This window comes from Notothenia rossii (assembly GCF_949606895.1).
Source record: "Notothenia rossii genome assembly, chromosome: 2".
Lineage (NCBI taxonomy): Eukaryota > Metazoa > Chordata > Actinopteri > Perciformes > Nototheniidae > Notothenia > Notothenia rossii.
In genome coordinates, this window is record NC_136904.1 from 9,817,365 (window position 1) to 9,844,817 (window position 27,453).

Here is a 27,453-nt window from a genome sequence, read left to right on the forward strand (position 1 = left end):
TAAATATGGTGGGAAGATGCAGCTGACAGCACAGATTGCTGTGAATATTTGAATGCTGGTGTGGCAGAGTCGTGACGGTGGGAAGCTCTGACATCACGACATGGGAGAGAGTTGCTGAACAGCTTTGCATGCACCAGCCTTTTGTCTGATTTACAGACTCAGAAGGAAACCACAAGAATTCACAGATTTTAGATTTGAGTAGCTTCTTGCATTAAAGAGGAACACAATGTGTAGTAAAGGGGCTGAGAATGTGGCATGGTCTATTCAATAAGCGCATATCTAATGCCAAGCCTTCGAAACATAACTCCACATACTATCTAAATCTCAGGGGGTTCCTGTTCATTTCAGACTGAGCATATGTGTAGGAGGGTTACAGATGGCTCACTTAAAGCCTTCTTTTAATTACACTTAGCAATGTCAGTGATTTTGAAAGAGTGTACATTGGTGTCACATTGTGACTGACTTGGCATAACAACAAGAATCCCTTCAAAGCTTGCTCTCAGCATCAATTCCCTGCAGCTCACAGTGGTTAATATCTACGTGCAGTGTACTATTTCTATTCATTATAACAACATAGAAACATTGCACGTTTGTAACATACATTACAATGTAACAGTCATAAAACACTGCAGGAAGAGGAAGTGGTGAATATTGTGTGAGAAGTTGGTCAAAGAAAGACCCACGGCCTCGGGGTTGACAGGGTGGTGGGTGTTTGGCATACAGATGAAAATGTGTCAACAGGTAAGTAACCAGTCAGTCACAGTGATATATTTTCCATGCAGTTATAAGTCAGAGATAAACAGCATGGCAGTAACATGGAGCAGATTATGGCAGTTATAATGTCAGACAAAAACATGGTTGTGTGATTACTTGGGGGAGGAGCATCTGTTGGCATGGCCCACAGTTTTAACACCTAATATCTATACACCACAAAAACTATACTTACGATAATTGTTTAGCAAGCACACATTTTACCTTAACATATTTGTAGCTGATTGCAGTTGTTTATCTATCTGGGTGCATGTTTTTTAGCTTTAAGTTTGCCTTATTATTACATTAAGTGAGCTGTTATTAAGCACAGCAGCATCTGTAATTTTCGCAACTGGTTTTGAAACGCTGTATAAGAGTGTCAGGCTGACAGGCTCTGCCTAAAAGCCATCTTGGCTCTGGAGTATAAAAGTGTTCAAACACAGCAAAGCCATCAAGAGAGCAGAATTCATAATGCATGCAGACAGGGGCCAAAACCTCCGGGAATCAGGGATGCTAAAGGGAGATTTTAGAGAGGCTGTGCATCGTGAGCAGGGACTCCTGATTTGAATGGCATAGACATGGCGAATATAATCCACCTTAATCGCTTCATTTTTCCAGTAGATGAATTCCAACTAGAGGCCATGCAGAGAGCCCACTTGAGCTGGGAGGGTTTGTATGTGCATGCATTTTGAGCAAGTGAAGTGCAGTTTTCCCCCTAATGGTTTACAATTGTTATGGATCATTAGCAAACAGTGTTCTGAAATTACCTAATGCTATTTGAATAAAGAAAACAGATGATTATACATGCAGTTAGCTATCATTAATGGTTCAGTATACATTATTAGGTTCAACTAAGGACATGTAGGTACCTAAACACTGATATATATTACTGAGTAAAACTGAATGTATTGTATATGATGTTCATACAGTATGATGCAATAGCAACTGGTGTTGATGCTAATGAATGGTTAATCAGTGGGTTGTTAAGCATCAATGAGCACTATTTTTAACCAGTTAATACATGTTTAGTCTACGTGTGGGAAAAAGAGAAACGGCATCCCAGATGAAGATCACGTTCAAATACTGAAGCCACGAACAGATGTTTCTATTTCATATCCGTCACACATTCAACTCATTCAACTGCAATTTCCATTTCTGGATCTCTCCCATGAAAAGCAGGATGTGCCCTGAAGCTCAATGTGTGCAGTCTGTACTAAGAGTGTACTGTGGTCCAGTTGGAGTGATTCATATATTAGTGGTTGGGATTTTGTTTTTTATCGTGTGTTCATGCTTTATTTGGAAATGAAAAGAAAGCAAAGCCACGGGAGTAGAGGTCAGACAGAACCTGTGGTGACTGCAAACGCCCTCGGGCTTTCCAGACATTTGTATCTGTCCACATTCTCATTGTAGGATTTAGCCTCCAAAAACACGGGACATTTCTTTTGGAAAAGCTGATTGTAAGCTAAGGATAATAAGTACGTTTAAATAATTGCATAAATTGGTTATGTATGTTAACAAAACTAAATGTTGTATTCCTGTGTTTTTATTTGTTCATACAGCTGTGTTTTTCATATGTTGGCTTAATGCTTAGACCTACTGGTGTAACCTCAATTAGCCACTAGGGTAACAAGAGATGTTTCTTTGGCTCTGTAATGCTTCGACTGTATCTGCCTTAACGACTCAAGTTTTGTCTTATTTATAATATACATTATATTGAAAAACAAGGGTCCTCCTGTATTAGAGGATTGACATGTTAGTATTCATTTAATTTAATGTTCTTATTGAGTTATAAAAACAGCAATGTGTTGTGTCTTAATAGTTCTATCTGTCCATTTACAGTGCTTGAGTGACTTACTCCAAATTGGTGAGATAATATTTGTTTAAAATAAACATTCACTTGATATAAGAAGTATACATCTTTATGCATTCACCAAGCAGAGGCACAGTTACCCAATAACTGAATCAAGGCATGCAGGTTTTGGGGATTTAAATATCTAAAAAAAAAGCAATTTAAAAATGGGGAAAGTTTTGTCATTAACAGTCAAAGTGATTAACTTAATCTTCTGCTCCCAAGCCTAACAGTTCATTGACATGATTAAGTTGTGACATTAGGACTGCTTACATACTTGTACAGGCATTCATTTTAATTAAGAACAGTTAAGGAAACAAAATGGATTTGAATCCAAGTTCAAACATAAAAAAACAGTATGGGTTCAACCTTATGAAAGGGGAAATGAATGAAGACACATGTTCATTTCACAATAACATATATAAGAAATAAACGTTACTGCATTCATATCTCAGCTTCTGGTTTGTAAACACATATTGACAGAAAGAAATGACATCTCCGAAACCATGCAGAATCTCTCACTTACCACCCGGTTAGATTATGTTTCCATTTGGAAAGATTGGGGAAGGGAAAAGAATAGTAACCAATTAAGTATATATAATAAGTATATCTAGCGACAGGCTGACAAAACCCACGTTAATGTTTTTTTGCTATCAACATGAAAACAAACCATTACAGAAAGCCAACTCTTTGAAAGGTTAGCCTCTGTTGAGTAGTTTACAAATGTATAAAGGTCATATGTACATGCATCCAAGGCAATCCGAGACATTTCTTTTGATACATATATCCATTGAGAGAAGATGCAACCTTGTGGTACTTCTCTGTAAACATCTTATTGATTAAATAACCAGTGTGTAGAATGTATCGGTTGGAAGCTATGGTGGCTTCAGGTAATATTAAAACAAGCCCTTCTCTAAACCCAGTGTTTTTCAAACTGGTGCAACACGGCAAACATTAAAATAGTATTCTTATTAAAACATGTTTATGAAATGATATTACACATCTGGCACTTAATTCCCCTAAACACTGGTTCTTTAAGATGTGATGCACTTTGCTTTTGATGACTTTTGACAACACTTTCTATGGCAACGATCAGACACAAAAACCCTCTAAAAGGTTTGAAATGACAACATTGTTCTTTAAATTCATTCAAACTCTTCATTCATATGATGTGTTAGTGCCTACTGCTCACAACACGGACAAAGCTTTCTCACCTTCAATAATGTCGTCTGGATTCTTGCGCCTCTCGTACACAACGATGATGACTACTAGGATAATAATTTCTGCAAGCACACCCAGGAAAGGCCAAAGCGGTGCAAGGTTGCTCCGCACCCGTAGAATAGTGGTCTCTGCAGTGTTTCCAATCACACTAGTGGCATTGCATTGGTAAACGCCAGGATCGGAGAGTATATCCAGCTTCAGTATGTTGAGCTCTGTGTAGTTGTCTCTGATGGTGATGAAGAAGCGACCAGTGGAGTTGTTGATGTCCTGCAACACAACAACCATTCCTTAAAGTTGATTACATTCGAAAGACTTAACTTGGAGTTTAAGGTAAGGCAAGTTTATTTATAGCGCACTTCTCAACACAAGGCAATTCAAAGTGCTTTACGCAAAATGAAAAACATTAAGAGCATACAACACATTAGTAACATTAAAAGCAAAGATAATGAAACATTAATAACACATGAATACAAATAATATACATTACTCATTTTTATACTATACCCTGTCTGTCTGTTTATCTCAATTCAATATGCTTTATTGGCAATATTGACAATGCATCAAGTAATGACACAATAAGAAAGGTACAAAGAAGACAGTTGGAGAGTATTGAAGTTGTTCATATTTATGTATACATAGTACAGTATTCAGATATTACATTACATTTAACTTGTTAGACTCTTTTATCCAAAGCAACTTACATACTCAATACTGTGGGAAATCCCCACAGGAGCAATTTGGGGTGAAGTGTCTCAGGGACACAACGACATGCTGACTGCAGCGGGGTTTGAACCTGATCCCAACGCACAACCCACTGCACCACACGCCTCCTCGTGTTGTATATAATCTGTATATACAGTATATTGGCATACCTCGTAAGATGCTCCGTCCATTTTACGCCATGTCCAGGTGGGATGTGGGTAGCCGACAGACTTGCAGTAAAGCATTGCATTTTCCCCCTCGTTTTTATTCTCACTTCGCTTGTGACCATGGATTGCAGGTTTTGCTGGAAAGGTAAAACAAACAAATAAAAAACGGATCATTAGCTGAGTTGGCAGAAGTAAGAGGTTCAAAGGCACGTTTTTAGCAGCTACCAGATGGCATGAATAAGGAAAGCGTGATTGGCTGTTCTGGCTGTGGTAATAATGTGTGTTATTCAGCTGTCGGCGTAAGAGAGAGGAGTGTAATTAAGAGTCTCTATAGCACCACTGATCATTCTCCCTTTCTTATTTCACCACTTTAAACTTTAGCAGTCCAGATCAAATCACATTGCATTATTTAATTGAAGTCATGTAATTACTTCCCGGTATCTCAAACGGAGAAAGAAATGTTTCCTTCATTTCAAGGCTATCCTTTTTTCCACTTGGCTCGACAATCTTTATTATTCTTTATAAAAAACTATGCTAAACGCCGATTCCAAAGTAAATCATTTTTAGCACATGCTGTGGCACTAATTATATTCTAATTATTAGAGTACAGCTCCCCTGAGTCTTTAACATAGACATGCAAGCAAAACCTCAGGGGGGCTGTAGTTGATAAATGCTTACAAACGGCTTTCCCTTTATTAATATTAAGAAGGGTATATTTTTATGAAATACGTCGTGTTTAAGCCGTATAGAAAGATTAAACACAGACACAATAACCCAGTATGATTTAGTAGATTACAAGAAAGATAGATTAAAGAAAGGATATTTGTAAAGCTGCATTAAGTAGAACAGATGGTTGGGCTGGACTTCAACCCTTAATAAAACTATGGTTTGCAGATATTTCGTGAGCCTGTATACCCATAACCCCAGCAAGGGGGAATATCACTATGGAAGTGATAAAAGCATTTCAATACAATTCATAACGAGTTCAGGGAGGCGGGGAATCAGTATAATATGCGTTACCAGATGTTCCCATTCAAAATTATTCTATAGTCAATTCCACAAAGGAGATAGTGTGCCAAAGGAAAACGGTGTAAATCGTCCCCGATTAATGAATAAACTGCTGATAAAAATTCAAGACAAAAGGTTTTGAATTTAATAAATTGTCGGCATATGTCATAAGGCACTGCAACAGATGCCAAGTCCGACCGATCCATCCATAGAAGTCTTTCCCAAAGGTGTGACACAGACTCTCCGTGTAACTCTGCACAGCGGCAAGAAGATAACTGTTCCTGCGTTCCCGCTAATCCTCAAAAGGACAATAATTCCTTCCATGCAATTAAGCAGGATAAGAGAGACGCCTGGAGTCGGCATTTTTCAGCTGCGCATGGATAATGGAGAAGGAGGGGTCTGAGCTCTTTGCTGACATCACTGCTCTGTAATTATGGAGCGCACGTGCTCCCTGAAAAGGGGAGTGGCCAAGCTCGTTGGTGCCTTATCCTGACTGTATTATGTCGGTGACAGACAGCACAGAGACGGCCCTCAGTGTGGGGCTAAAACAGGCAGAAACCTCCATTTCACACTCCTGACTACGATTACTGGGATTATGAATCCGAGTGCTAGACGGAGGTAAAGTGACATATTCATGTGAGAAGGTTGTGCAAGGTCAAAGCTGTCAGAAGGAATTTAAAAGAACTGATCGAGGTGATTGCAATTTTAATCAAATCCTTTTCCTTTTAAGTGGTGACATGTTATGATTGACATGAATTGCATACACTTGGAATGGTTAATAATTATTGCATGCATGTTAAAATATGTCATGCTGACATTTGGGGAATATGATGAACGAAATATGTATCTATGGTAAGCTTAGTATCACAGACAATAAACTCCACTGCTGCCACAGAGATGGCTGGGACGGGATTCAGAGCCTTAATCCTACAACATCACAGAAGCCTCCATCTGTTGCCTCTGAGCTGAGTCCTATAAGGATGAGCGTGCCAAGGACACTGTAGGCGAGGGATCTCAGTGAACTGCTGCCAGAAGCGCAGTGCAAAGCTGGCTGGGAGGACAGCGGGCTTGCTACCTGGGTCACAAAAGATCTCAAACACCCCTAGAAAATCACAACGGTATTTAACTTAAAGGAAATGCTTTGTTTGGATCCAGCGGCTCTAAGCGTCAAAACATGCTGTGGTTTTTTTAGACAGAGGATGTAGGCCTATTTAAAGGGCATGCATCATCAGTTTAGTTCAAAGAATGACGTTTTGCTGCAGGGGACAGATAGCAAGCCTCAACAGTCACAGTCCTGCAGTCCGGTGACGGCTAGGAAACTTCGGTTTGAATGGCGGTGAGTCCCATCATCTCACAATCGAGTGAAAGCAGAACACACACGGCCATCACCCATGTTATGCAATCAGGCAGCGCTTTAAGACCACCGTGGAATATGAGTCAGGGCATGCTCAGTATGTACCATAGCCATGCCACAGCATATTGGCTTAAGCTCTACACACAGGCAAGCTTCTCGTGAACAGGGTTTCACTTGCCCTTTGTCAGAGAAGGTCCCTTATTCAAGTTGAAGGCTTTGGGATCAGCTTGAATGAAACCAATACAGTTGTTTGGTTATTGTTTTTTGACATTACATTGACAGTCTTAGTTAGGTTTCTCTACTGTTATTATTTCTATAAAACATAAAATACATTTACAAATCGTGAACCATGAGTTGTGTATAACCACTCGTAGGATTGCCTCCCAGTGGTTTGTGTGTTTACAGGTTTTAGTGAGCATGTGCAGTGCCTGTCCATTTTGCTATGGTTCTCTCAGTGGAAGCCAAGAGTGACAACGGCCTCAGGATTTCCCCGTCATCACCAATTGCACAACATGAATTCAAACATCTTTTTCAACAAGGACCCACTTCACTCAGCATTAGGTCGTTTACTCATAGAGGACATCATTCCCTCCCTCCGAAAACCCAGAAGAAAAGCTAAAAGCTCTAACCGGGGCTTTTTCAGAATTTGAATACATCATGGAGGAATTCAAAAGCAGATAATGCCATTTGGATTAACAACTGTTTGTGTTGATATGTCAAAAATAAACCTTACCTTTTACTTCAATTGTAGCATTTGCATTCGGCGCCATGTCAAATGTGTAAACACACATGTATTCCCCAGAATCATCTGCCCGTGGTTTAACGATTCTGCAACAAAAAAGCCATCGAATTGAATAACTTTCATTTACCAGTCGCTTACACTGAAGGTAGTCAAGTAAATGAAGACAACTCATTTCAGTTTAACTCGAGTAATTAGTTGTGCCGTGAAAGCTTGAGGCGTCTGCAAGGCCACGCTAGACGAAATGTTGACATTACGCTGTTATATTACGGAACAACAGCTCAGGAGTCTGCAGGGCATCACAGGCATTTTAGCTGTAATGTTCAGAGTATCACTGATGTAATGTGACAAGGAAGTGACCAATTGGTCTTATCTTGTGGCTGTGGAGAGTCTGTGCTATGTCTACGGGGGCGACAGTAGCTCTGTGCTCCACCGATTATACCGTGTGACAGCAGGAAGTAACAGCTAGTTGGTACTTTAAGGTATGGTAGTTTATCTGCATGCGTAGCCATAGCTCAATATTTGGCAGTTTTTTCAGAAAACAGTGAGAAACAATCAACAGGGGTGTGAGGATGTTTCAAACTTGAACACATTATGCACCTGGCAACGCATTGAGTTTGAATTTGACATGCTGACAATCTACATTCGATGTGAAGCTGTCTCTCCCGTGTATATGGTAATCGTGCAAAACGTGCACGTAGACTATTTCCTGTAGAAGAAAAAAAATATCTGCAGCAATGTGGTCTGACCCATATACACGCTAATACAGGAAGTTAGTTATCCAAGCAGAACAACAAACCTGGGTTCCTGTTTCTGAAAATGTGAGCAACACTCGATCAGTATTCTGCCTTTTTCTCAGCGTGGAACATTCCCTCCTCTACTGTTTGAGATGTGACAGGATTGTATTTTTTTTTTTGCTTGCCTTCCCTTTTAATAATTCACTCTACAATGCAATATTCACTACTTTCTACATACTGTAGGGGCCACGCTGTTTGTCACCTGTACGATGTGTGCTTCAGTTCTGTCCGTGTGTTTTTGATTTCCGCGCCGTTCTTCACCCAGAAGCTCTCTCTGTGTGGAGTATGGGCGGTGGTGAGGTTACACTGCAGGGTCACGGGTTTGACAGGAGACTCCCCCGTCAGGACGATCTCATCGGTGGCATTGATCTTTGGTTCTGCAAGAAAGAGAGAGTCAAACCTTTTCACAGAAGTGGGGCTCAAAGCTGTTTCATTGCTTCTTCCCATGCTGTAGTTGTAGCTTTGGGCTGAATTCTTTTTTTATATGATCTGTGTAGGAGGGGGTCTATGAAGTGAAGACAAAAGTGAACACAACAAATAAACAAAAGACATAATAGTACATGAAACAGCTGTAAAAAATGTGTTTAACATTGATCTTCAGGTGACGGATAAACATTAAACATATAAGTAAACACTAACAAAAATGTCCTCTGGGATATTGAGATTAAATCTAAGTATACATTTGATTTATTAGGACTATAACTCGAATATCTCTGCATTTCTTGAAGGTTTTCTGAATCATTTACATGGTCATTGTACAGGAGGATATTAGCAGATATACTGTAGCTGATAACTGCAGTATCTTAACGTTTCAATTTCAAAAAGGAGACTGGATGGGCTCTCAAAGATGGCGCACCCTAAGATTGCATTTGAATGTCATCAGAACAAGGATGTTTAAAAAAAAAAAGACAAAAAATCCTTGTTCTACTTGGATATCTGGGCTGAAGATTAATACACTGAGCAGTCCTTTGACATTTTACATTACTGCTGAATGACTGCACACATCGCTTCACCCTCTGAATTGCTAAAGAATACCAGGGTCCATTTCTCAAGGACATTGGGGGGGAAGCAGGAGGTGTCATCTGAGAGTGAGGCGCCCTTTGCTCTGAGTAGTGAGCAGGAAGCCTCCTCCTCCTCCCTGCCCCTCCTCCTCCTCCTCCTCCTCCTCCTCCTCCTCCTCCTCCAGGGCGGGCCAACCATGGCAACGGAGGAGCCCCAGAGGGGAGGAGCAGAGAGGAGCAGCATCATAATCCTACTACTGGCTGCTGCAAAGCCACAAGCAAGGCATAGGGGAAGCAGAGGGGGTAAGAGGGGCGGCTGAGATCTGCAAGTGTCATCTATTAGCATTGATGGCACCTAGCTGAGGGGATCTCTCTTCCCTCCCCCATACATCTCTCGCCCCCCTCCCAAGCAGAGCCGCATGTTCTATTTATAGTATCTTTGAGACATGCATACACACACAACATGAGGTACATAAATTAGCATTTAGCAAACACGGCACCGTGGTCCACAGGCAATTTAACCAGAAGGTTGTTTGTAGGACACCTTGTCGCAACTTAAAATGTGGTAACTGCTGGATATTGTATTCCTCGATCACATTGTTTCTAAAAATAAACGGTTGCTCAAGACGTGGTGAAGCCCGATCCCCCTCTGCATTTAGATAGTATCCAATTAACTGACAGATATTAAATCAGGGGTATTGCTTTTTTAGAATGATTGCATATCAGCAAAGACATGCAACCAATGTTTTTATATTAAGGGGGAGGATTATATCATTGTAAAAGTCCCCAAATCATATTATGATGCAGAAGGTGCACCAACAGAGAGATGTCCCAGTAATCAGACCAGAATAGTGGGCCGTCTTAGCACGTGGTTTAAACCCCTCATTCTTAATAAGGACATGCCATTATTAATACATTCTTGTGTCTAATTAACACATATTTGTTTGATTATTTATAGTATACGAACAGTGGACATTTGCATTGGCGGTTTTGAAAAGCAAAGTATCACAGACATGCTTACTGCTTTTATTGCACAGTATGTCCGTTCCCAGAATCCACTGAGACTCATGTCATAAGGTAAAGCTATACGAGATACAACATGATTGCTTATGTATTCAAGCATGAATAAATCGCCCCTTATTGACTGGAACATTGAATTCCCAGGATAAAAAATATTTGTTACTGTGAAAAAAAAGTAAAATCCACAGCAACACCGCAAACCACTCATGCACCATAATTACCATAAATGTTTTTAAATGTCATTTTATAATGTGATTCCGTTGCACTGTATCTAAACGCTCCTAATGTCTTTCATTTTGTGTAAAGCACTTTGAATGGCCTCGTGTTGAAAGGTGCTTTAGAAATAAACTTGCCTTGCCTTAAATTCACGACAACAATTTCACCAGAACATTTTAAAAAGGACTTTTTCAAAGGGTGATGATGAATAAGAAGTCCGACACAGCAACACTGTATTAAGCCACATGTTGGTGTAACAGCCAGCAATGATGAAAGCTTGCTTCAAGTTGTTTCAACAGTCATTTGGCCGTCATTGGAATCACTTAAATTAGACGAAGTGTGACATTATGGCACACATGCTAATTGTCTTTCCTGCTTTGAGTTAAATGAGAAAAACCATGTATCCCACATACAGTATTATCCAGGCATGCATATGTTTTTGCTCCTTTAAGTTTTTTGGTTAATTAAATTCATCCAAATGCTAAAAAGAGTAGTCATTAAAAAGTGTTGTAAAGAGATGGAATTACTATACATATAAACGGATTCTAGGGACATGAATTTAGGAGTGATTCACAAAATTAAATCAAACACCAAAGCAATCAGACTTTGGCTCGTTTCCCCAGCAACAAGCTAGCTCAATGGGCTATAGTGTATATATATCCTGTTACATACATGTATTAAAATGGATGTTACATATATGTGAACAAAACGTACTCCCCAGTCAGTAATGACAGAATATATTTAGTGAGGACTGGATAGCAGAAAACAAGTACGTGAAAAGTCCTTAGCACTTCTTATGATATTGAATTGCCCCACACCTAATCAAATAGTGCTCACACAGAAATCAAAATGTGTCAGTCCAATCAGAAAAGCCAGAATGGATCAAACTCCTCTAAGCTTCTCAGAGAGCTTCACTATGACTAACAACATTCCACATATCCCTGTGCTCCAGTGGGCAGGGCACTGAAGCATGTACAGATTAGGAAGGTCCAGTTGAAATTCACTTTGTTTGAATGTTGTGTGTGCATAGTGCAGAGAGTTAAAGGATATCATGTCATTACTGATTCACAGTCACATGCTTAATGGCTGAGAAGGCACAAGGTTACACATTGCACAGGCAAGTCCAGAGACCACTCACTCTGTAGCACCGAAATGGTGGCCTGGGCTCGGATCCAGGTGGTGGCAGGGTTTTGTCGGAGGTCATTTCGCTTGGGGTCGTTGCTGGCCCGGCACTCATAGGTCCCAGAGTCCTCCAGTGTGAGACGCGTGATGCCGAGCACACCTACCCCATTGGCGCCGTAGGCCGTGTTGATGGTTACCCGACGCTTGCGGGCTCCGTCCCACAGCTGCTTGAAGGAGTCAGCTCGGTTGATCTCCGCGTACCACCACTGGATCTCCGGAGTGGGGTTACCGACCACGTCGCAGTACAGCTCAAAGGTGTCCCCCGTAAGCTTAGTCTCAGACATTGGCGACTTCACAAACCCAGCTGGAGAAGGGAAAGCGTATAGGGATGGCAGGGAAGGAAAGAGTAGAAGAGGGTTAAAGCAGTAAGAAAGTGTGGAAAGGCCAAGGGATGGAGAAGGAAATGAAATAGGTTAAGAGTACATACAAGCATAAGAGCAGATGGTTAAAGGCAAATGAAAAAGAAGCAAGCCTCGAATCACCGATAGAAAAGGTTATGACGACCTTAATCCAGTCCGTTTAACGTCAGGGTTCCTCGGCCCGCTAAGGTCATACAACTGTCCGACGAAGTCATAGTCAACCAGTTCCAAGTCTGTGCCAGCAAGTAGTGCCCGTTTCTTGTGATTTTTTCTTCTTCTGTCTTCTCTCTCAAATGTTACTATTTGTGCATTCTCACTCATATAACCTTGCCTTGTTAGGTATGCTCATAATCACCCTCACTTATAAGTGGCACCATTCGTACTTGCTTGTGTAAAACCTCACGCAATTGTCAGTGGTGAAAAAGAACACTGCAAAGAAAATCACATGATTCATCAAAAATGATTAGCTTGAAAATCTTTCCCTTGAGCTGAATTGTCATTACCACCACTGTCACAGGAATACATTTGACTTAAGAGTCATTATTATTATAATTAAAGGGTATAATAATAATAACGTGGAGTCATTTGTACAGATGGTGTTTCCTCAAAAACCGTATGTTATGTTACACAAGTTAGGAAAATATCTCATTAATTCTTGAAAATATCGCCATAGATTTTTGGGAAAACTTAAATTGCTGCCATTTACAAACCAAGAAGCCATTTTTATTTATTTTTTAGCACACATTATATTTTAGCATGTACTAAAAACGTCAGTCTTCTTCACCAAACAGTTTTTCAGAGTTTGATTTGTTTATCATTCATTTGTATACGCTTCACCAGTTTCCTTCGATGCATCAATCTATTTTATAGACCTGCTTGTCCTGTGGATGGTCACATGGTGTTTGCGTCTATCCCAGCACATTTGTAGGTATAAGGTACACCCTGGACATGTCGCCAGTCTGTCACAGGGCTAACACATTAATATGGACAAACTGTTCACACTCTCATATTCACACCTTCAGGCAATTTCCAGTCACCTTTTCACACAGCATGCATGCCACTGTTAGAGGTAAGGGGAGATCCTGAAGGAAACCCATGCTATTCTCGGACACGTGAAAATGACCCTGTTTTTCTTTTTAGAAACATAAAATACCAGATTAAAATTGACTTTACTTTCCTATTACATTAAATACTGATGCCAATTCTCATTCATCATCCTTTCCTCTCAGAGCTTGAAATGCTTTCTTAAAGGGATTCACAGAAATCATGAGGAATAGATGTAGCTGTATGTATGTAAGCATTAACTTCATCTCTTCATCCATATCAGCTCTTGCTGGTAACGCCAACAATTAGGTCACCCGGCTCTCATTTTAGATAAGCTGGACTTTAGGAACAGTTTGATAACATTCATATATTGCCAGAAATGAACTGGATAGAATCACCCGATTGCCTTGTGCTTTAAAAGTCAAACCTCATTGAGTTTAAGTGTTCACTTCATTTAAAGAGGCCCTACTCGGCTTTTTAGGGTTTCACTTTCCTGCTTGTTATAAAGGTTTCTGTCAATGTAAATGCTCTGCTACGGCTAAAATCCTAAAGTTCCTTCCAGAGGGAGTTTCTCTCCCACACAACCCTGACCCTGCCTGACACGCCTCCATTGGACTCCTTTGTTTACTTCCTTAACATAATGTCATCACTATGTAACACTTGCGCTTCTATTAGCCAGCCTACCTACTACTACTACAATGACCAACTAACCAATCAGAGCAGACTGGGCTCTGGTTTCAGACACAGGGTGAAAAGAGCTGCTACAGCACAGGCAGTATGAGAACATGGAAGCCCTTTTTGAAAATTAAAACATGTGCCAGTAGAGGCACAACAAACTAATATGAACCTGAAAACTAGAATCATATTTCCCCTTTAAGTAACGCATGGAAACTAAAGATGCTCTCAAGTCCCCTGTGAAGCACACCACTGGCATTTAATCGTTTAGGGTTGGTTTCAAAGAGAACCCCCATTTTTCCTATCCACCTTACCTGCATGTGGAATATGAAGCACATCAATTGTGAAATGCAGTCGAAATTATAAAAATAAATCGGATCTCTTAAGCATTATTACCACGACTGTGAGTATACCGTGCCGTGCCTGACTCATGACCTGGTTTCACATCAGTAGTTAGCCCAACAATAAACTGCCAGCTTTAGTAAACCTCATTTGGTGACAAATCACCAAGACCACAGACGCTGTTCTCTGCCCCCCCCCCCCCCCCCCCCATGCAGCCTGTCAGCTGAAAGCCACATGTGTCTAAATCAGGGGCGTCAAACTCAAGGCCCGGGGGCCAAATCCGGCCCGTGACTTCATTTCATGTGGCCCCACAAGAGCTTGCAAAGAATATAATATGTTTATTATACGGTTACATGATGATTTAATGAAGCACGTTGCCCATAAACTACATGTCTCACAATGCATCTCAAATTAGACTTTTTTTCTTATAAATATGCCTTTTTCTTAGAATATCCCCTTTTCTCAGAATTTGACTCTTTAAATTTCACTTCCTTTTTTTTTTTTAAATGTCACTTCTGTTTTTTGATTTGGACTTTTTTTCCAGCTTTTCTTTTGAAATCATTTTGTCATTATTTGCCCCAGACTTCTGCTTTCAGACGTAGTTAATTATGAAGTTATAACCCTATCCATTAATAATCCAATGCAGAGGCAATAATGTTACATAATACATTATTTTATATATATATTTATATATAAGTTACAACCGGCCCTTTGAGTGCAGCAATAATGCCGATGTGGCCCGCGATTAAATTGAGTTTGACACCCCTGGTCTAAATGGATCTGGAAAAAATAACATTGCCTTAACTCTGCCCTGAATATTGTAAAACAAAGAGTATGTGGTCTCTTGAGTGTTCGGCTGTGTTGTGTCCAAATACAACAGCTTACAGATCTGTCTGCCCTGCTCAAAGTAATTTATCGTAAGCAGAGATAAGCCTTTGGAAGCCCGAGTGTAAACAACTGCATCAGCTCACCCTCATAATGAAGCCAGTTACATGTCATGTATGCACTTTTATTAAAAGTTGAACTGCCAGCTGTAGATAAAGACCATTCACTATAATGGCATTACATTATTCTGCGCGCCCTGGTTGCACAAAGGCTATCAAAGTACATCCGATTATATTTCAAGATACATGAATTGTATCATTTGTTTCACTGTTGCTTACCACCAGATTGTGACTTAGAGACATTTGAAAATTAAATGTTCTGTAACAGAATTTTTTTGAGCAGAATTAAGCGATTCAATATTATAATAATTGCAGTATTCCTGCTAGGAGATGTGTCTGAGGATATTTGGTGCTTACAACGTGCATTTCTATGTGCAATGCCTAGAGATATGCAGAGTAATTAGCATTTGTTCCTTTTCTGTTGAAACATCTGGGCCCATCGAGCTCACCACATAATCCCAGAGGGTGAATCCAAGCCTCTCCGCCTACACTGTTAAAGCAATATTTCAATCTGACAGAACATTACTATGGCATTTTTTACCGTTATTATGGGTATGGCAGTAAATTAGCACCGGCACATGGCACAGTTCATTTTCTTCAGCCCCGCATAAATACTCATAATCACAGTATTGCATCATCTTCAAAAAAAAAGAAGAAGAATGAATGTCATCCAAGGTGATGGGAAACTAAATCAGAAAAAGGAACAGATGACTTCATTTGAATTCAAGCTCAGAGATGCTTGAGAAATACTCGCAGAACAAACTACAGGCAACACTTGGCCAATGAGCACACCAATGTTCGTGCTGTTTAAACAGTGGGTTTATACTGGCAGTGAAAACAAAACACAAAGCAGCCGGTACTCATTCATTTCAAAGGCCTGTTGGGAGACAAGAAGTGACAAAGACAGACACAATGGAAGGTGGTCGGATCTCAGAAACTTGGTGACAGAAAAAATATGAGCAGAGTTCATCTTATGCACCATTTCTTCTTATGTTATAATGGTGATGAACATCGGCGTGGTTTATTTATGTAAAGTATGTACTGTATAGACATCAGTCAAATGTTGCAACAAACAGCAGATCCTCATTTATTGCATTGAATTGTAATCTAACAGATTGTTAGCACTAGCCTGGCTGTTCACACTACAAGCGCCTTTCTTTGCGCTGGTCAACAAGCGATTCTGTTACTCTGCTGTTTCCTATAGCACTGAACATGTCCTCAAATTGAATTTTCTGTCCTACCATGAACCTAAATTGATCAACTTTAGATATATAAAACTGAGATATGTTGCAATTCTTCACACTTTTCTTTGGTAATGACTTTAAAAACTAAACTATAATCAAAAATATTTGCTAATTAATTTTCTGATCTAATCGCCGATCACCAATAAATGATTTGACTAAATACAGGGCAACGACTTCTGGTTTCAACATGAAACAACAAAAGGTCTGTTTGTATACAGTACATATAAGAGTAGAGTGTCCTGCATGCTGAAACGGACAGTACTCATGAACAAGAGACATGTAGACTAAAAGCATCACTTAAGTGTTAGTAGGCCTAAGTGGATCTATAACCTAAAAGCCCTTTAGAGCCTGCAGAAATATACCGTAGATCTTGCCTATGTCCACTCGCCTCTCCACCTGAAGTCTATCTGTTGAGTGCAAAATACTTGCTGTCTGTAGGGTTTAAGTGTTACTCTGAAATCTGAGTTGCTTGGCCCTTCATGGTACTAATTGCAGCCCTTACATGGCCATCAGTGTATTGCCATTTGTTTGGTTTGCTAACAATTACTAATGCTTGCGGAGCTAACATGAGGAGGCTCTGTTTGAACTAATCCTCCCCAGTAGCTGTTTGAATTTGAAATGTAATGTAGTTTGCACACTTGCAAGACCAAGATAATGCATCTAGTGAAGTTAAAAGAATATATTAGTAATGCACATTAGTCGTTGTTTTATAATGTTGGTAAAACAAAGGCAAGCTCTTCGGCAGGAACAAACATTGTATTACTCTCTTTGTGAATTCAAAATAGAGCTCACATCTACATTTCAATGCGTGTAGATGTGTAATTGCTATGGTGTCTTGTATGCAAAGGGGGCAAAGATTAACTTGAGTAGGTGGTTTAGTATGAGTAGATACCCAATATGAGAAATACAGTCCATCATCACAGCCTGAATTGCACGATTTAGCTCACTTTACTCCCTGATGACAAGTGAACAAGAGCATCAGAAAATAACCGCTTTTCCTGTGACAAGCTCTTTCTTCGTCTAAGTCACAGTCATTACGGCCTACATACTCCACTCATGTAGGTGGCGATGGGTACTCCCCTGAGGATTGACAGCCAGCCACACACACCACCATGCAGCCTGTGAGTGAGTCATCTCCCATCCTACAACCAGAGAAGGTAGGAAACCCCTTAGGCTGCTGAGCTGGTTGTGTGTGTGTTTGAGTCGTGGGTGCAGGTGCATATTTGTTGTACCTGCAAGGCACTGTGACAAAGAGGTGCGCCTTTCCAAGTCATTTGTATAAAAAAATATCTAATAGTTCTGACCTTTGTTTATATTTAAATATCCCTAACACACTGGTGAAGGTTGAGTACATCGTAGTGGTATAGTTAACAATATACAGTACTTGAAGTCACAGTAAAAATGAAACTTGTGTTTGTCCTTCTTAGTTATGTTTTTAGTTTGTTCGACTCAAACAAATTAGGATTTGACATAGTGATGTAGGGCTGCTCAATTAATCGTATTTTAATCGCAATTACGATTATGGCTTGCAACGGTTACAAAAAGAACGTAATCGAAATATAACGATTATTATTATTATTATTATTTTTTTTTTTTATTGGTTTTTCAGTTGAGTTATACTTAAAGTTCAGGGTAATCAACTGTTAAAAACATACTGTCCACATTTTTTCTCCAATAAATTGATGTTTTCAAAGTCAATGGATAATCGTTTTTAATAATCGTGATATCAATTATTGACCCAAATAATCGAGATTATGATTTTTGCCGTAATCGAGCAGCCCTATAGTGATGATGACATTCAAAGCCTGTCCATTGCAACACTGGTGTTTCACAGATTGTTGGGTCGTAGCCGGGCAGAATGTGTCATCGTCACAAGTATTTTATTACCTAAAATATTCAGAAAGGTGTGACTTGTCCCGCCGTTAGAAAGTCCCCAAAATGAATAAGGCGAGTCAGGGAGTTTTCAGTCAAGGACGGTGTGCACCCTCACAGTTCTGAGGACATTTTGAATTGAGGTATATGAGAACACTAGTCTTAGTTTACTACGGGAGTCTAGATCAGCCACAATATTTGTTGTTGTTGTGTAGTGTAGTGTTTTTTATTTGCATCTTCACATTGTATCTAGCTGAGGGTGTCGTTTTCTACAGCCATGAATGAAAGGGTCACCTTGATGTTCTCCTTGGTGTGTAAGAAATGTAAACGTTTGGAATTTAAATTGACATATTTCTATACCTCTGAAAATGAATTGCCATAGCTCATTACTTGAATTGTCAGTTGAACATCAGCAGTAACGTTTCTTTAAATGTTTTTGCTTTTTTCAGCCATCCACACTTCTCCGGCGTTTCACTACCCCTAACAATGTAACGCTTCTGACTCCATTTTAGCTTGTATGGAGACTTTTGAAGACGATGACACCCAAATTGCTCCCGATACGATTTGATCACCTCACCACGTGTCCCTCTCTGATTCATCACGCCTGTATTACATGACACTTTTCAGGAAGAACACAAACACCCTCATCCTTAGATTACCATGTGACTACCAGTTGTTAATTCAACATGATGATGAATTACAGGCATTGCTGACCTTGTTGCCTTTGCTAGCAGCTGTTGTGCAGTTAAATTCATTTGATAACGCTTGAAGGCCATTTTATGTACCTACAAGCAAATGTAGTGAAATCAATAGTGGCATATAATTCAGGGCAAATTGTATTCAATGTGTAGAAGTTATGTAATATAACTTTAACAACTATAATAACTTCGAATACACTTTGTAGGTGTGATATGTGGTGTGCAGTTAGATTTGTCAGAGAGGCTGCGGTGAGGTGTAGCTCTGAATACACTCATGACAGAGCGGTTATACTTTTCCTCACTGAATTTATCCCCTTTTGATGTAACTGCAATGGAGCGACGTGACAAAAAGTCTTTGCAAAGCTGAATTTTCCGACATAGCAGGCGACCATTTCCATTTTGCTGGTAATACGTGAGTCTGTCATTCAGATCACAGGAGAGAGGCAACAGTTTAATGAGATTTAAATCCCAATAACCCCTGTGCTGAGTAGAAATGCTCTAATCCCATTTTCTAATCACAACCACCGAGCACTTCCTATTCCTCTTTCCGAGGTCAAAACATGGGAATTCAAATGATTTGATGTAAAACCTAAGAAGCAAGGAGACAGATGTGTCATCGAAATAACACTATCATTCTAAAATGACAAGAACCACACCCTCAGAAGTGCTCTATGCAGAAGTGACAAATGCTATCCCTCAATCTCCTGCATACTGCCAAGTAATATTATTCCTCAACTTCAATGACCCTGGTTTGCTGAGTGTCAGCTGGCATGAGCTAACCCCGTGTCTGCGAGGTTAGTAGTTAAAATAGTCAGGCAGACGGGGGAAATGGGGCCAGGTTTAAATGAAAGAGACCTCCTTTGAGTATTCTGTCTCTGAACTGCTCTTGTGCAGCACACTTAACCTGAGCTGTCCCGGCAGACCAGCCAGTAGTGCAGGGCTGTGTTCAAATTGGGAAACTTCCAGCTGTGAATGTGTGTAACTGTATGAATGTGAAGCAGGGTGGTGCTGAAAGAAGCAGCATGCATGCTCAGCAAAAACCTTCCCTGGACAAATGTACCTGCAGTGTGTTTTATACTGTGGGATGCTCCTCCTAATCAGTGCAGTCCATATCAGATTTCACAGTGGGAAAGCGTGACTCAGTGTTAGAGCTGGCTTGATTCCTACAGCATATTTTCCAGACTCACAAATGTGCCTCGGTCCGGAGCTGGTATGATACATTATAATGGGCAAGCTGCTGCATCATATACTGTAGGACTATTGATTTCATTGTATGTAGTTTATCTGCAATGTTGATCATAATGCAAATGGGACATAGAGAAGGAATTAGGGGGCACTATTCACAAAAAACAAAACATTATACTTGCAGTACATATTGCAATTCATAGCTTTCTTTGCATCATGTCTTGTATTTTACAAAATATTAAGAAGACATTTTTATCAAAAATCCAACAAGAACCAATCTTTTAATCAAGCTGCTGCTAGCCTTACATTTATTATTCATTCGAGATACAGGGATGGGGAAGGTGTTTGACTATGTGTATATGTGTGAGTATGTAGGTGTGTATATGTCTGTGTGCATATATGTATATCAGTGTATGTATGTGTGTATATGTATATATGTCAATCAACAGATAAAGCCGATTAATACTTCTAATAATATCAATAATAATGCATAAAAATGATAATTATTGCAGATTACAAATTATAAATAAATCATTTAGGGACAAGGGGGTGAGATTAAATAAGTTATACTTCTTCTCACTCCTTTTCGAACATTAGATGTGGCACTGTTTATGTTGCTAATGCTGTAAATGTCATTTTTTGTCATGTATTTGGTTTTGATTTGTTTTACATGACTATGCACTGCAACATTTGTTTTGTTTTTGTCATTTTACTTGTTCGAAATCAAATGTATCAATCAATCAATCAATCAAATGAGAGAAAACTAGAATACATATTTCATTTTTAACATAGAGGTTACAGTATCAGCTCATTATTCTAAAGCTTGTCTTGATGTTCTGATTCACACAGGCAGCGATAACACATCAACAAAGTGGCAGCAGGGGCAGGCTACATCGTGTGGGGAACTTACATAAGACAGAAAAAGCACTTCCTTAGGTCAGACCCAGCCACCTTCTCAGATGCTTTTATTGTCTTTGCATAAAGATCCCATCATCCCTCAGATTAGACGGTTCACAGCCACCTAGCGAGTCTTTAGAAGGCTGTGCAGCTGTGCACAAGGAGGCCTTCCATTAAGAGTTAATGAATTCACTTTCACAAAAGGACCTTACAGCCACAGTTCTCAGTGCTGTGTCTCGGTGGTAAAAATAGAAACGAGGCAGAATGGACGGATGCTATTTACAGTCCTCCAAATATCTGTCGCAGAGACTGGCCACCCATAGTAGGCCTGCTTCTCACATGAGGAAATAATGACATGAATCCCCTCTGCTTCTCAGATACAGTGATTATGCACTTATAATTATTATACACCCACATGCTACTGCCTGAACTCTGTATTACCACAGGAAAATCTAGGATCGCATAAGAAGCCATGCACCTATTAACCTCATACTGAAATATGGGAAAGAAATGAAATGGCTTTGCGATGCATGGGATGTGAGCAAATATCAGAATATGACCAACGCTGTTTAATCCGACATGTCGCTTATTACAAATGTGATCAAACCTGAGAGACCTATTTACTGAAAAGGAAATCTGCAGATAAGCTAAGACTTTAGGAATTATATATCAAACAGATAAAGCGCCCACATGTTTGGTGACAATGTGGCATCAGTCTGTCTCCAACTGAACTCCAGATGTGTGTATGTGTGTGTTCCTTTGTCGTTAACTGGGCCTCAGTGAGTGGGCAGAGACCACAGGAAGTGTTTGGAGTTTGAAGTTCTTGAGCTTTATCAAACAATGGAGGGCTTATTTGATATTTCATTTTCCAGATTGCAAGACCAGAAAACATCTCGCTGTGCATGCACACACTTCAAGCACCTGAGAGAAATTAAAAAGAAAAGAAAGGAATTCAGGGGATAATATTTAGTTTTATAACTGCTGTGGTGTATTAGTGGGTTCCCAGAGGTAGCTAGATTTGCATATTGTTTGTCTAGTATTGCACAGAAATACATAGTACAACAAAAAGAGCAAACTCTTAAAATGTATAATGCTAAGTTTCGTTTGTATCGACAGAAATAATTCACATTTTTGCTAAATAGATCCAAAAACTACTTCAGCGTTGTGAGGTTTTACACCACCTTCTCCTAAGGATGACTTTCTTATTAAGTCTTGCATAGTGGGTTTCCGATTATCCGACAGAAAAGTCGAGGTTGAGATTAAGCTCTAACATTTGAAGTATGCGGATAAATCCCTGCCTTGTTTTTCTCCGAAAGACGATTAGATCATGTCAGTGATATTGATTTATGAACGCAGATGGCCTGACACGTGGGTAGCTTCCTACAAATGATATGAATACAGGCAGCGATTCTTCAATTTGTATATTAAAGCATCAACATCTTCACAATCACATGAGAGTTGCTCAGAGATCGAAAAACCGAACCCCAGAAAGATTGAAAAGATAACACTTTTATCTCATGCATTTTATCTGCTGATTTGTGTGGCCCTCTGGGTGATGTGATTCAACAGAATTTGAAGTAAGGACATGCTGTGTCAGAGGAGGGCAGCCTGAAACACCCAACAGCATGCTACTGACATTTACTTAAACCAAATCATGTCAGGTTTAGTATGAATAATGCACAGTGAACTTTAGAAATCAAAGTCACAACTGAAAATCCTATGTTAACAAATCCCATATTCCCTGTCTTTGAATATTGACAATAGAGAAAACAACTAGTGCTGCATTATAATCACTAAAGGTAAATAGGGGATTTATCTGTGCATGCATAGTTGTGCAATAAGCACACACTGAACCAGTAAGGCAAGGGAGAAACATCCATGTGAGGTTGTGTGACAGAACACGTAAGATTATAGTGGACTAGTTTTGTCAGTCAAGTGTCAAAAAACATGCCTATAGTCCCAAAAACTGTGATCATAATGGGCCTGGTATTTACAGTAGACCTATTTCCACACACTGGGCGAGTCTTAATCCTGTGTTGGGTGTAGATAATATATGACTGGATCAGCATCCGTAGGTTAGTCTTGCTTGACACACTCTACCCAACCCCCTTTAACTAAACACACCGCACACTGGCATGCAGCCTAAGGCTTCCCAGAGGCCACTACTAATTGTAAATATTCAGGAATAATTCTATGCAGGTGCAAACATCACTTTTCCCCCAGCTATAGTCAATTTTAAATCACATTTGACCGCATATTCCTCCCACAGAAACAGTTGACAGGCAATAACCTTGCACACAAATCACACAAACGTTAGTTTCCTCCTGGTGTATTCGTTAAGAGTTCCGTTGTGTGTTCATATTCTATCATATTTGCTGGCGTCTTACTCTGGCCTTGTTTTGTCGAGATGCGTGAAATTACAGTTGTAGCTTTAACGCAGTCTTTACATTTCACTCGGGCGTCCTCGCACAAGTCAAGTCACTTTCCCTCAACGCGATGTTTACAATAACACCAGGGTCACATCTGCTTTTCTTACCGTTTTGAGCCGAGATGAGAGGCAGCATCAAGTTCCCCAAAAGGACCAGCGCCAGTATCACTGCGTTAGGATGCATTGCTGGGGTTCGAAGAGAGGACCAGGGTCTCGGTCGGACGAATGTGGGAGGAGAGATCGTGTATTAATCACAAGATCTAGAGAGATGGGCCCTGCATAGCACCGGGTTCTTTAATTTTTTTTTGTCAGCGGTGGATAATTCTACAAAATATGTAAGACGCCTCCCTGCTTCAAAGACTTTCTGAGGACAGCGATGGGTGAAAGGTCCGGGACGAGGCCAGCGGCTCAGGGATGCCGATGTGCGGCCATAGGCGGTGAAGAAGCCTCGTCGGATTGCGGAGAGAGGTCTCCGGATGTCAGGGAGATTGTCCACAGTGTAGTTCTGTAGATTCAAAGATGCGCAGACCGATGCGCATTTGCGCACTCGCGGTAACGGTTCGGTGGTTAAAAATAAAAGTATAGCGCACAAATTATTCCCAACGAGAAGTGATGTAGCCGAAACATAAGTGTGTGTTCCAATACAAAAAAAAGAGGAACATATGCTGGCAGGACTCAGCAACGACGAGCTGCGCGTACCCTATGCGCGCATGACCGTGGATAAATACACACATGCACACACACAGCACGCATTCAATTGATGTTGTTTGTGAACTCATATTATCTGCCTTCATTTCCTGGTCAACTTTAATTGTTATTTAACGAGATGGTTTTAAAAATGTCCCGTTTACAGCTGGTTGTTTCTGCTCATACAGTATTTAGGCTACTGAACTGGTCGACAGTAATAGCCTATGATTCCCTTACTATTTCCAACATCTCTTGCAATATTAATGTACCCATAAACTGTCAGCTCGTTTACTACCAGTCAAGTCGGATTTGTCACAAACCATGCAGCACAAATGCCTGCAGGTTACATGTCTTTAGTCAATATTGGAGTAGTTTTATCAAAAACTGGCCCTGGTTATGCAAACAAATTGAAGGCAATCCAGCCACAGTTTTCAGCAGTCCCATCATTCCAAGCCTAAATACTTTCTCTTGTCAGGTTTTAATGTGAGGAGATTATGGTGATGCTCTTGAGCTCACTGAGGTCATTTATAAATTATGTCATCACATCGGTGGCCTGGGTGTTCTCAAGCTGTATGTACCACATCCCCCTTGAAAGTTCAACATGGCCTCCTGTAATCCTCTCTGTCTTTAATCTGTGCTGCAGCGTGGGTGACCTCATGTGGCCATGTGGGGTGACATCAACAGTCAGCATGTATTCACTTTGTAATGCCAATACTAAGACATAGAAAAAAAAAAACCTGAGGACTTTAATATATTATAACCAGTCTTTTTAATTAGTTGATTTTTTAAAAATACACAATTTATTTAATTGCAACACTTCCTTCTTGTGTTAGGTTTGAGTAAAAAAGCGTGCTTGTAACTTGATTATTCAATGTAAAGTCTTGCCCTGTGATAAATACCTACATCTACATACAGGTTTTTTGGCCGGACTGTTTGCAGAGGGACAGTCTGTGCTCAACTGCAGAACAAACTTCCCTCCACTTTACAGCCCTCCCTCCAGTTTGTCCATGAGAGACCACATTTCAAATGTAACCCCACCTGAAACCTCGCACAGACCAATCAGCTCGAGAAATGTCAGAGCCGTCGGCACCCCCTCCTTTGTTCGAAACCAATCAGAGTGGAAGTGTGGCATTTGGCCTGAGGGGAAAACTTACCCCTGGATGAGTTAATTACGCATCACATAGCTGTTGCCAATGTGTTCACAACGGTGGACCCTCTTTTGGGCTTTTTGCAGCGGTTGTCTTCATTTCTCGGTCAATCTAGTATGGAAAGTAGACAACAATGGCTTACCAGGCTGAAAAATGAACTTAGCAACAGTCCTCTGGTATCAAATGTGGCTTTTGGCTTCATCCTCATGGGACTAGAGAAGCTGGTGGAGCTGGAGTTTGAGTGTCCTTGCAACCCTACGTGGAACGGAGTTTTTTCATCAGCCTTCTTCATCATTCCTGCTGTCATGGCCTTCACGTTGATGCTGATCATTCAAGGATGCAGATGTGATACGTGGTGCAGGAAAAATGTTTCCCTCTCCAGCTTCGTTCCTGCTATCGTGTGGCTGATTTTGTTGTTCCTCGATGGCCAATACTTTGCTTGTGCTATGACAGACTGGGAGGGTAGATTTGTAATAGTTGACAAAGCAGCTCCGCAGAAGTGGTGTGAGCCAATTAACGAGGGAGATGTCACCCCACAAGAACTGATGCTCCGATCACAGCAGCTGTTTGTTTTTTCTCAGGTCAGTTGAATATTTTCTAGTATACAGAAGAGTGCAGGATGAGTGGAGTGGAAACACCTCCCCCGAGTATACGCTGTAGAGAATATATGTAATGCCATTAGCCTTTGAAACTAATCACAGTATACGCTTTATTAATCAGAAGAATGCATTTGCTGTGGATGTTAACTAAACATACTCTTTTGTACCCCAGGTTATAGGCATAATCCTCCTCATTTTCATCTGTGCGGGTCTCGTAGTGTATGTCGTCAGAGAAAGCTGCCACCAGGAGGAGGAGATGCAGGATGCAGATGTAGCCGAGCTCACGGTGCTCAGGATGAGCTCTCTACGGACCAGGACATCCTGAGAGGACTGACACCGCCCAACACACCCACCCTGCTGGCATGGACACTTTGTAAATACCCTGAACAGACTTTACTTTTCACAGCTGTTGTCAATAAGTGATGTTTGAAGGTATTTCCCCTCTATACAACCTGGACACATGTATTATCAACGGACACATTACCACTGTTCCTCTCATACTGCAGTATTAGTTGTAATCTATATCTAAACGCATATTTTGATATTGTGGGAAATGTGCTTATTTTCTTTTTGAGTTAGATGAGACGACAGATGTTTGTCCATTTATAATACATCTACAGTCTTTGGCCAGTTTAGTAACTTATAGGGGGGCCCTACACAGCCCTAAGGTAACACATTGCTTGCCAGACAAAGCAACAATGTACTGTGTTATCGGGGGGTTATGTTACTCATGTTACGGACCATTACTTGTGTTGGAGGAGTTGAAAGCCAAACAGTGGAGAATCCGGGAAATAACTGTAAGATATAGTCGAGGACATAGCCTCCCATAAAATTGTGAATGATGTCTTTCACCCTTCTTTCTGCTGGCTGCTGACTCCAGCCTTATATTTACCGGGCAAACAGAGAAGTATCGATCTTCTTATCTAACTCTCAGCAAAAAGTAAATACGCATGTTTCACAAAATGTCAAACTATTCCTTTAAAGTGGTATTTCACTTTGGTGCATTTTGTGTGGTTACTGGACTTGAATTCACAGCCAGCAGATAAGAGAAATGCTTCTCTCTTACGTATCACTTTATACATTGACTAAAAGCCTCTCTTTTTTATTTTACTTTTCTTGTGCCTTTTAAATTATCTAAATCGACCCAAATGGAATCCACAAGGCATTTAATATGGATTAGTTGTATATGCGTCGGCCAAAGATTAAAATGTTAATTCAAGGTGACATTTCACTTCACTATGTGGTCAGACCCCGTCATGTGATATCCTACCAAACAGATCATTCAGATTAAACTGATCTTCCTGTCTGACAGCTAAAGATTTAAA

At 40.3% G+C, this 27,453-nt stretch overlaps 1 protein-coding gene across 2 annotated transcripts in view; it reads right to left on the minus strand.

Annotated features, from left to right (window-relative positions):
• Nucleotides 1–24,323, minus strand: part of nptnb (neuroplastin b) — a 25,918-nt gene extending 1,595 nt beyond the window's left edge. The window contains exons 1-6 of one of the 2 annotated variants that reach the window (XM_079663353.1): nucleotides 23,803–24,323; nucleotides 11,963–12,310; nucleotides 8,790–8,964; nucleotides 7,785–7,879; nucleotides 4,693–4,826; nucleotides 3,814–4,087 (exon numbers count right to left, since the gene is read on the minus strand). In XM_079663353.1, coding sequence (XP_079519479.1) covers nucleotides 3,814–4,087; nucleotides 4,693–4,826; nucleotides 7,785–7,879; nucleotides 8,790–8,964; nucleotides 11,963–12,310; nucleotides 23,803–23,878 — 1,102 coding nt within the window. In that variant the 5' untranslated portion in view covers nucleotides 23,879–24,323. The remainder of the gene's footprint in view (nucleotides 1–3,813; nucleotides 4,088–4,692; nucleotides 4,827–7,784; nucleotides 7,880–8,789; nucleotides 8,965–11,962; nucleotides 12,311–23,802) is intronic. The other variant, XM_079663352.1, reaches the window with a different exon arrangement.
• Nucleotides 24,324–27,453: the final 3,130 nt, after the last annotated feature.